The 11,553-nt window shown below is 53.5% G+C and overlaps 1 protein-coding gene across 1 annotated transcript in view; it reads right to left on the reverse strand.

The window, feature by feature from the left end:
• Per2 (period circadian regulator 2) overlaps positions 1 to 10,981 on the reverse strand; it is a 43,523-nt gene extending 32,542 nt beyond the window's left edge. Inside the window, exons 1-4 of the mRNA XM_036173182.1 lie at positions 10,851 to 10,981; positions 2,212 to 2,460; positions 1,399 to 1,461; positions 235 to 389 (exon numbers count right to left, since the gene is read on the reverse strand). Of these exons, the coding sequence (XP_036029075.1) occupies positions 235 to 389; positions 1,399 to 1,461; positions 2,212 to 2,441 (448 nt within the window). The 5' untranslated portion in view covers positions 2,442 to 2,460; positions 10,851 to 10,981. The remainder of the gene's footprint in view (positions 1 to 234; positions 390 to 1,398; positions 1,462 to 2,211; positions 2,461 to 10,850) is intronic.
• Between the last annotated feature and the right edge of the window lie 572 nt (positions 10,982 to 11,553).

Raw genomic sequence — 11,553 nt, forward strand, 5'->3', positions numbered from 1 at the left:
TGGAAGGATGGATCGGAGGGTAAGGGCTCTTGCTGTGCAAACCTAGAGACCCGAGTTCAGTCTCTGGAGCTCCATAAAGAAGGAAGAAGATAGCTCACTCCACGCACATGCGCAGCACACACACCACCCACTGCCACACACAGAGACACACACGGGCACATACACACAAAGAAGCAAACAAACAAAACCCCAGTTGTTTCACCGGGTGTGAACAGACATGCAAAGTGCACATACCCTTCACCTGCTTCACGCTCCGCAGGGCATACTTCAAGGTTGCCAGCGTGCTGGCCTTCCCCTTGGCCTTCTTGTCGGCGGGGAGGTGGACCTTCAGCTCCCTCAGTGTTCTTATCAGTTCTTTGTGTGCGTCAGCTTTGGCAGACTGCTCACTACTGTGGAATTCAAGAAAAAAAGGCAATCAAATGTGAGACTTTTGAAGAGAGTGGTTGGGGACAGGGATGGTCATGTTCTTCACCCCTGGCCTCCCTCACCTCGGACCAGCAACACCTTCTCAGTTGTGGTCACGAATGAGGTCTATAGACATGGCTAAATGCCTCCTTCCAGGAGACCACAGACTGATAAGAATCCCTGTTCTCACCCAGAGAGAGAAGTCCTTTCGACAAGATCCTTCACGGGGGGTCAGGCTGGGCCTCGTTTAGGAGGGATGTTGGTCAACCCTTGGTATAAGGGTGTAGGCTTTGCCACTGGGCTATCTCATGCCCTATGCCATGCAGAGGGACAAGGACTGTATGAAGGACAGTAAAACAGCTTCTGGAGACATGAGCACGGACCATGAGAACAGAGGGAGGAAAGGGGACCTTTAAGAAAGGGGCTTCCAGGAGAAGATACTGAGCAGAAGAAGACAGGGATGATAGGTAGGAAGGAATTGCTGCTGGAAATGGCTTATGTTGAGGAGAAGGTACCCAAAGAAGGATGGGTCAGGTCCCTGAGACTTCAGTGGCCAAGTGCCCACATGCCCGGGAGAGAGGTCTCTGCTCCAGTGATAAGAAAATGTCTGTGAACACACAGATAATTTGTTGCAAAAGGGTGAAGAAGTTCCTGTTGGACACACAGAACTCAGGCAGGGATGCTTAGACGGAGCTAGGAGGAAACCAGATGCCCAAGAACAACCAGCTCAGAGAGGTAGGGGGCCTGTGGCTGTGTGAAAGGCAGGTGCCACCTGTCACACTGACTGGTGTGTTGGTCAGGCCAACAGATTTATCCGAGCTTAGGAGAGTCACATTACTTTCAAACCTGGCCTGACAGGAAGTCCTGAAACTTGCTGAAAGAGCATGATGTGGGAGCTGTGGTGGGTCCCGCCTCCCTTGAAAGAGCATGAGGTAGAAGCTGTGGTGGGCTCCATGCCACTGAGCATGAGATGGGCGGTATGGTGGGTCTCACCTGCAGCCGCTTGTGGAGGGGTTGTGTTCTGGCTCCGTCATCATCAGTCTGAAGGCATCAGGGCTGCAAGAGCGGATAGTGACAGTCTCAGTGACAGGTCTCTATATGCCTCTTCCTCCCATCCAGCCAGGACAAAAGACTGGGGTGAGCACACCAGAGACTTTTAAGAGAATAGTAGGGTGTGCTGGAAGACAGCTTTAGGATAAAGAACCTGCCTGGCATGCTTGAGGTTCTCCATGGCTTCTCACAAAATAAGAATCAGGGCTGGAAAATCATCTCAGTGAAGAGCACTTCCAGAGGACCCACGTTTGATTCCGAGAACCCACATGGCTGTTTACAGCCATCTGTAACTCCAGTTCCAGGGGATTTGATGCCCTCTTATATCCTCTGTGGTCACCAAGCACACAAGGGACACACAGACATCCATAAAGGCAAAACACCCAAACACATTAAAATTAAAAAAGGAAAAATTAGGCTAAAACTGGAACTTAAGATCTTCAGATATCAGGAGAGTTGAGCATGGAGAGATGGAAATGCAAACGGAGCAATCGTTTCCTGTGACCTGCCTTGGAAGTGTGTGAGCAGCCACCCCCAAGACCTCACCGGACTGTCAAGTGGTATCAGACACAAAAATGCAAAGATGACTGTTACCATTATTCGGAAGGACAGACCCCAATAAATATTATCTACAGAATTAAGTAGGGTGGCAATCCCACAAGTTCTGGTACTTGCTGCTCGAAGATGGACAACAGAACACATGGAGGAAGCCACAGGTGTCCTGTGTGTGAGGGTCCAGCCTGAGGCTGGACCTACCTCGGGTGAGAGTTGGAAGGTTCCACTAGCATCCGCAGCTCCTTCCCATTGTCATCACAGTCGCTGCCCTGAGAGTCCCGCCCTGTGGAACAGTTTTCATTGGTTTCATTGCCGCTGGAGCCACTGCTCATGTCCACGTCTTCCTGAAGCGCAGCCTGGCTGGGCTGAGGCTCCCCTGGCTCCTTGGTGGGGCTGGTGGGACTATGGGAAAAGTCCACGTATCCATTCATGTCGGGCTCTAGAAAGAAGCTGGTGAAGGAGAAAAGATGGTGGTCAAATGTTAAAAGGCCCCAGTGAGGCTGGGGATGAAGCTCCATAGTATAAAGCATGCGTCTAACATGGGCGAGGTCCTGGGTTTGATTCCCATTACCAATGGCACAACTGTCATTTACTTGTGTGCTCGTGTGGTCCTGATTCCTTAGCTCCTGTTGGTCCTAGATCAGGAGGACAGCTGACCTGAGAGCCTCAGCTGGGCCGTGGAGGTGCTGACACCTTGTCAGCAGACAGATAAGGACATTGACAGCCACCTAGTTAGTGGGGGAATATAGTCATGCCAAATGGTAAGCAGGGCCTGAGAATCTCTACCCTACTGTCTCCCTAGGTGACATTAAGCAGCAGGGTCCAGCAACAACTTCCTCACAGCACAGCATGAGTTAACAGAGAAGCTGCAGGCAGCAGGGCCTCCTGGAGAGGTGATGCTGTTGGGTGAGGGGTGAAGAGGCCTCCCTGAGGCTGGTCCAGTGGGTATGCCATGGCATGCTCCAGATGCTAGGGGCTCTACCACTGCAGTAGACTGGCTTTGGCATAAGGTGGCGTGAGCAGGAAGGAGATCCAAGCTTACCCAGGACAGTTAGGGGCCACTGAACTGCCTAAGCATCACAGCTGTGGGACTCGGTTTATTTACATTTGGTAGGATCCCATGGCTACACTACATAGAAACTTGAACTTGTGTGCTTAGGGGTAGGTGTGGACAAGGGGCTAAAACTCCATCACTAACAAAGCTTTCATAGAAAGCCGAACTCCCTGAAGGGTTACAGACTTGGTGACTGGGGAGGGTGGGCATAACACCAGACAGGAGGTCACAGCTCAGGGATGGGAGACTGTTAAATGTCACTGGGAGAACAGAGGAAGGGCCAGGGATAATGTTTCTAGCAGGACCCTGGCAGAAAGCAGACATCATTTAGGCTGGGTCACATCAGGTTTATGCAAACAGCTAAAAGCAGTTAGCGGCTGGGTGCTGGGCTTGAGAGAGGCAGTTATCACCACTCAAGTGGGTAGGGGAGAAGAAAGAGCTAAAGAAATCCAGATCACTGCAGGCTGAGGAACAAATGCCTGGCCACTCTCTCCTGACCCCTACTCTACCAATCACATGAGGAAGCCAGAGAACTAGAGACTTGCTGACTCTTGCTAGCAGGCCAAGTGAAGCAGCAGGTTCCCCTGGAAGGTACAACATCTCCACTGGCTTCCTGGCAGTCAGGAAAACACAGGTTGCCAATGGAAGGTGGACACTGCCCAGGTCACACTAGTCACTGCATGCAAGATTCCATGCTGCAGGTGAACTGACGGGGCAGGACACTCACCCAGGGCTGCATAATATCAGGTAGCATCCAGCTCCCGACTGGCCTGACCCAGGATGCTCTAGTCCTGTACCCACCCTAAGCTTAGAGGGTTCTATGTGCTGACTAAGCCCACCCTGGCACTGCCTGTCTACAACATGAGCTCACCCTGCCCAGGATGGAACAAAGACAGGAATATGTTCTAGATTCACCTCCCACCCATTTCCCCTGTAATGTAAAATGTAAAACATGTAAAATGACCAAACATTTAAAGCTGCTGGAGGGACAGCATAGTTTTCAGGAGCCCAGGGAGTCCCAAAAGGGTCCCACTAGGTAAGCAAGGGTATACACGGGTGTAGCAGTGATGGGAGCAGTGGTACATCAGAGGTGGCACTGGAGTGCCACACCCTGATGGATTGCCCCAGGCCCCAAGGATGATGGCCAGCACTGCAGATCCTCCCTACCTCCCCCTTGCCACAGTGGGACCGGTGGAGAGGGTAACCATTGGGAAGATGCTCACAGACAAACTGTGGAGCGCAACAGCCTGAGAGGTGCCCGCAGGGCCACACCAAGAAGGTGGCCATATATGCAGGAAACAAAGCAGGTCACATCCAGTCAACACCCTGGTGATGGCGTCATAAGGCCCAACACGATCCTTCACCCAGCACCACCCCAGGTCTCACCTACTGTAGGGTTGACTCCAGGGAGATGGGAGCCACACAGAATCTAGCTATGTTGTTTCTAGGAACCACCCGAGTGATGAGACCTTGTTTGACCACAAGTAGCAAAGGCCAAAGCAGGGCTTTCGAGAAGGCTCCAACAAAGAAACACAGCCACCAGCAGAGAGGGAGAAGCAGCTCAGGGCAGACAGCGCCCACTTCTCCTTATGCACAAAAATCCTACAGTTGATAGGGCTGATGAAACAAGCAACCAAAACTGAGATTATGCCACAGGCCAAGATGAAAACACTACCTCAGAACGGATGAAAAAGGACACAGAAGGGAGAGATGTCTGTGGTGACTGGGCATGCCTGAGAAAGTAATTTTGTTGTTGTTGTTGTTGTTGCTCCTTTCCGTAAAATAAAGTCTTTCTAAGTAGATCAGGATGGACTTGAACTTGTAATCCTCCTGCCTCAGCCTGCCATATGCCGGAGTTACAACGATTATGGGTGTGCGCACCATACTTGTCTAGGAAAGCCTCAGAACACTGAGATAAAGACAGGTTTGCATCTGCCAATCTGCAGATGCCCTGGGTACCAGCAATATTATGTAACAGAAGTCTAGCAACCCCACAGAAAGTTATGTTTTCAAGAGCAAAGAAAGGGGTATCAGTATCCAAGGAGGAAAAACAAACACCGGACTCCCAAAGTAGGAAGGAGGCCCCAGGCTGAGGCCCCAGGAGGCAACGTTTACTCCCAATTGTGTAAAGAAGAGCTGTGCAGAGAAGGGAGGGCGCCCCAGACAGGGACTTGCTTGCTCTGTCACAGAGAGAGGGAGTTTGCCAGTATCCCAAGTCACAGGAAACCTAAACACAGAAATTGCCCCAGCTGAAGTCAGAACCAAATGAGCAAGTCCTGGCCTTGTTTAAAAGCAGTGTGGAAGTTGTGCCTCGTTCCAGAAAAGAGAAGGGAGGAGACTTTTGGAGTGTGCCTAAGCACAGCCTTCACGGAGGGGACCTCCCCACAGAGATACAGGACTGATGGGGAGATCATCAGCACCAGGAGAACGCCAAGGAAGAAACCATTTTGCCCACTGGTCACCCAACATTATTAGGACCCATTGCATGGTGATTAAGGTGGAGAACAGCTGGCCACAGGCGCTTGGAAATGTAATCACAGAGACTCTCTGGAAGGAGTGTGTGACCTTTTCACCTTCTAGGAACTGAGACACAGAAATGCCTACCCTGCCCCCCCCACCCACAAGTTGTGAGTACTTAGTCTGTGGAACAGCAGAACCCCAGCAGTGCCATAGCCGATGGGGGGCGGTGTCTCTGTATGACACCTGTCTAATGTGACCACTCTGACCAGAGGCCAAGCTCATCTTCCAAACTGGACTACTGCCTCTACTTGGCCCCACTGCAGGAGAAGTGATTCTGGCGAATGGATGTTACTTATACTAGGCCTGTGATGAGACCCTTACTCAGAGGACAGACTTTATCGATAAAAGGGACTGCAGGCTCCTTGAGGTCTAGCTATCCCTGGGCATCTGCGCTATCTATCCACCCCTCCCCCTCATCCCAAAGAATCTGCACTGCTGTTCCCTCTGGCCCACAGCACTCTCCTCAGACCCCTGGATAACGTCATCACTTTCTCCCCATGGAGGGGGTGGGGAGTATCAGCATGATGTTTCCAATCTCTTCTAGGAGCAAGGTGTATAAGTGTGAGAGTCCTGAGTGTTTCCTGCTGGACTCCTAGGGCATTGCACATACTATGGAAGGCACACTGCCTGGGACTCTGCACCACAGAGCACTGTGTACCTGCCAGGAGGAGGAGGCCAGTGGAGCCTGGGACTGCACCACAGAACACTGTGCATCTGCCAGGAGAGGGGGATTAGCATAGCCTAGGTCTCTGCAGCACCCAGCACTAAGCACCCACTGGGAGAAGCAGGCTTCCACAGCCCAGGACTGTGTACCAGAGTTCTGCGCACACAGTATGAAAGTGCTGTACAAACCCAGGTAAATAACACTAAAAGCCTAGGGGCACACATGCAGGCCCTGCTTCCCAGTGACCCCTAGGGCAGCCTTCGTACACATTAGAGCGCAGGTGCTATCCTGCTCTCCCAGGGCTCACGCCGAACACGAATGACCAACAAGGAACTAGAACACACCGGATATGAAAGTTTTCTGGGGGCCCTAAGGGAGCAGTAGGTCAGAGCATGCGAGTGGGGGCTGGGAGAGAGGTGCAGGATGTCCTAGCCGCACGGCACAATGATGGCGACTTGTCGCTTGAGCTCCCGTGTTCAGGGTGGGCACACGGTCGCCCTGAAGCCACCAGGGTTTGTTCTCTCTTGAGCCCTGATACTAGACCACACATCATCTCCTCCACACAGGCCTCCCTCAAATGAGCAGCCCATCTTTTTTGCCTTAGGTTACGAAGGTGGTGGGCAGCAGTGGTGGCAGGGCGGCTGGGCAAGCCGTCCAACAGGGCCAAGCTTTCTGCCATACTCCCTCTTTCAGGCTAGGTGATCTTGACAAGTTCCTTAGTCTCTATGCCAGGTTTCCCACCTCTATGACGGGAATAAAAAGCCCCCCCCCCACTACTGCTTACTGGTACTTGGGAGGATTAAATGGTTTGATATATATCTGGAATGTGATAAATGACCCACAAATACCAGCTTTCCACCTTGGGGCTAAATCCCAACAAGAAAATAGACAGGCAGGTCACACAGTAACTGGGGTAGGGTGAGGGAGTTCACTGTGGTGCCAGCTGGTAGCACCTCTGGCTTACATGCAAAGGACTAAGACACCCCATTCTACCCAACCCCACCCCTGGTGCACCCTGGGTGTTCTGTGTTGGGCTCAGTTCCTGGGACTCCTAGTTTGTGCCCAGCAGTTCCAATTCCTGGGGTAGGAGAGGTCTATGTGAACAGGGTCACTGCTGCCACCAGGTTACCTTAGAGAGGAAGATAAACTTTTAAACTTTTACGAAAAGAAGGCCAGGCAAGAATGGCAGAAATATAAGGCATCACACTAAGCTAAGTCTTCCAAAACCTCATTATTCCAGAAAATGCACTGCTCAGCATGAATGACTCTAATAGACTGACATCAATTTGCTAAGTTGGCAGAAGCAGCTGCTGCTCCAAGCAGACTTTGCCTCCTGGTCAAGCACTCTGCCCTAGACATGCTGGGTGGGCAGGAGCCCCTGGGAAAGAGAGTACAAGTCTGGGGGAGGGTTGTGGAGGGAGAAGGAGAACTTGGCTGAGACCCTCCCGGCCTGAGCCCACACCCTCCCATGTCCACCCACTAGCCTCTCCCATGGACAGCAGTCAGCCTAAGAGCAGGAGTGAAGCTGTTGACCCAGTCACTCGGCCAGACAGAGGCACATTAGGAAAGTGCAGTGTCCTGAGTCTGGGTTGGGAGAGGGTACCCCAGCTGGCTGCTGGGACTTCACAGTACTACAGCTCACCACACTTTCCATAATAAAGAGTTAAAAACAACAAACAAGCACATCAGAACACGGCTGGGAAAGCAAAGCCTGGACAAAGGGCCAGCTTCCAGTGCCACCAGGAACTTAACACATCTACCTCACTGCCCCCTGCTTAAGGGGAAAATAAATACATTTTCTGAGGGAAATGAAAATCAGTAAAGAACCTACTTCCTTGTAAGCACAGACACATACATCATAAGGCCCCAGCCTGGTATGTGTCCCTGAACTGAACACGCCCCTCTGACCAGCCTGCAAGAACAGCTTGAGCCTGGCTAATCACAGCCGAGCAAACTCTGTTTTCCAACTTTATGTAACAGGGACCTGACAGCCTGGACCTGGAGTCTGCAAGCCTCATGGTATTTTACAACCTCAAGTATTATAACATGTTTTCTACTTCCTGGTAGAAGCCAATTCCCTGGGGCCTGCCTGCTGTAATCCAGAGAAAATGTTTGTCCTGTTAAATAAACAGCCATGCTCTCCATGGTGACGGTTGGGTAACGGAGGAAAATGTGGCCAGGGCTGTCCAAATAAGGAGGGGAAGGAGGCGGCCAGGGCGCTGCCTCGCTAGGACTCACCCACATGCTTTTCAGTCCTTACCTATACTGAGGCACCAAGCTGTAGAACAATAATGGACCAAGATGGCAGCCCCTGGTGGTGGTTGAGGTTGGAGGAGCAGCCTGAGCGCTTGTGGGATCTAGGGAGCCCAGCCTTTGCCCTTGGGGACGTACACTGATCCTAGTTGACCAGGTGCTGTATGAGCAGACCCCGTCTTCTCACCAACCCCACTGTGCCAAGACAATGATGTGGGGCTGGTGAGACAGCTCAGTGGGTAAGACACTGGCTGAGGAGGCTGAGGACCTGAGTTTGATCCCCGTCACTGACTCCTTCAAGTTGTCCTCTAACCTCCACATGCACATAATACACAAACACACACAAATCTCACTTTAAAATTAGTCAGTTGTGTGGCCTCTCTCCCTGCTTCCGTCTTGCTCTGGACTCTAGAGCTGCCTACAGTGACCGGCTCAGTTGATTACATTTCACATGAGGGCCAGATCCCCCGACGGGCGTACTTGCAGCTAGGGAACAAGCCAGCAGAGGCTCTCCACTTGCTTGTTCTCCCAGGGGTCTGCTGGTAGGCAGCTTCCCGCAAGGGTTCGATGAAGAGGGACTCCACAGGGCTGTGGGTTACGTGTTTCTAGTCACCTAATGCAGTCATTTGCAAAGGCAACACTAATATCCAGTCTGGCTCTTTCCTCTGCCTCTACGCTCCAGGCCCATCAATCATTCATGGACTTCCCAGCACTGGAACTGAGGGTCCACTGCGATTGGATGAAATGATACCATTGGAATAGGTCCCCACACCTCCCAGGGTTTTCTAGAAGGTTCGGTGTTTGAGAGAAGCCATATAATAACAGGAACCTTTCCTACTTCCTTTAAGCACAGCAGCTACGTCTCACACAGCGACACCAGGCAAGGCTTCAGAAACTTATCTCTTGGACAGGTGCCCGAGAAAACAGTCCACAGATACAGAACTCCAAACCCTTGAACTGAATCAGATTTCAGAGACTGCCTCAGGGTAACTGAGGCCCAGGGTAAGCCAAAGTACCCAGTAGCTGCCAGCTGGCTGATGCAGGGCTCTCCCACTGCTGAGCACTCCAGCCTCCTCAGAAAGGATGAGCTCTGTACCAGTGAATCACACCAAGATGCCAGTGACAGATAACTGCAACCACCCACAATGCCATTCCATGCTGGCACACTGTGCCGCTACCACTAAAATAAAGGAGTCCCTGGTTTCTTTGGATTCCAACAACTCACAAAAAGTGATTGCGTGATTTAAAAAACCCGACTTATAATTCAAGACTTCAAGCAGACTCTGGTTCTATTATCAGCCAAATCCGACCTAAGCCCAATAGAGTAAGGTAGAGTGAACAAACACATCCTCTTCAGGCTTGTACCTCTGGTAAGCATGTAGACCAAGGAGGAGAAACAGATCCCCAGACAGCCAGGCCTGGTTTTACAGTGGTACAGCCTGCCAGCCTGCGTCTGTGCCTCTTCGAGCTAGGGGTTACCCTGGACGATTTCCAGGGTGCCTTCTGGCTCCCTTGTTCTGTATGAATCACCTTTCCAAACTGGTTCCATGTGTGTACGTTACAGAAACCCTGGCAACCAGGGTTCTTGCAGGGGAAGCAGGCCACCGCCCACCTCTTGGTCCATGTCTGTGCTTGGCAGCCAAGGTATGTCCCAAAGGATGACGTGACTGCTTCAACTCAGAGTGGACACCCCCACCCCCACCCACACACACACGCCCAGTCCATCTGGAGGCAGGGATACTGGCAAGGATGCCACAGAGGACAAAATGGGTGGACAAGGTGGTCTCCCTGACCTCGGGAGGGCCCTCAGGCATGGCTTGGTACTGGGGGCTTTCTCCTCTCTGCTTAACCCCTCCCCTACCTCGGGGGGGGGGGGTCAGCGCCTATCAGTAGTCCTTCCCCAGGGCCAGACTTGACTCTCGGGACTCATAACAGGAAGCCAGCTTCTCAAGGGACCCTCAGCGTCCTAGGAACAGTTTGCACTGACCCCGGTCCCCTTGGACATCATCACGGGAGTGGGCGCGGGGGTGCAGATAAAGAAAATCATTTAAAGAAACGCAGTCTGGGGCGGTGATCACTCAACGGCTCTGCGCCCTCCGACAAGATGCCTAATCTAACCCCCCCCACACACACACACCTCTGTGCCCAGACCTGCGAAACGGGGGCAGCCGCGTGCGCCCGGGAGAGGGTCAGCGCGCGGTCCCGCCTGCATTCTGCCGAGTTGCACCCATTCTCACGGTCGGCTACTTCTGGCGCAGGACCCCAGCTTCAAGCTGTCCCAGCCGCCAGTTACGTAAGCCGCCCGCGGTCACCCCGGTTCGCGCCACCGCCCGGCGCCGCGCCACTCACCGCCCAGCCGCGTCCGCCCGCGCGTCCGTCCCTCTCTCGACCCGTCACTCGGTGCGCCCGGCCTGCGCCGCAGCCGCCCGGAGCCGCTAGTCCTTGTGGCGCTGCCGCCGCCGCCGCCGCCGCCGCCGCCGCCGCCGCCCGGTCGCCCTCCGCTGTCACATAGTGGAAAACGTGACCGCGCGCGCTGCGCCCGCCCCTGCGCGCGCCATTGGTCGCGGCGCCGCCTCATCTGCATACTGGCGGGGCGGAACCTGAGAGCGCCGCGCGTCGATTGGTTGAGTCGCCCGTCGCTCTCTTTACATAAGACGCACATGGAACTCCATGTTCGCCGCCCGGGTTCCTCAATGAAGACGCGGAGTGCTCGCGCGCCCCCCGCGTCCTGACGAGTGGGCTCGTCCACTTCCGGCCCGCGGGCCTTCCATTCACCTGGCATGGCAGCTGCCGGCTCGTGCAGAGCGGAGTGGCGCGTACCACTGCGGCGCGGGGTGGGAACGATGCCTGGCAGCTACGCAATTCGTGCCCCGTGGAGTCCCCGGGCCGCGGGCCTACCACCTGCGGCAACATGACCGGCCTGGGCGCCCCGCAGGACCGAGAAAGCTCTTTGCTGGCGCCCTTCGCTCACCCAGCCCAGTTCATTCATTTCTTTTCTCATTCATTCATGGCGAGGCTCAGGGCAGCCCCTCCGGATCTCTTGCTGCACACC

This window comes from Onychomys torridus, chromosome 23, assembly GCF_903995425.1.
Source record: "Onychomys torridus chromosome 23, mOncTor1.1, whole genome shotgun sequence".
NCBI lineage: Eukaryota > Metazoa > Chordata > Mammalia > Rodentia > Cricetidae > Onychomys > Onychomys torridus.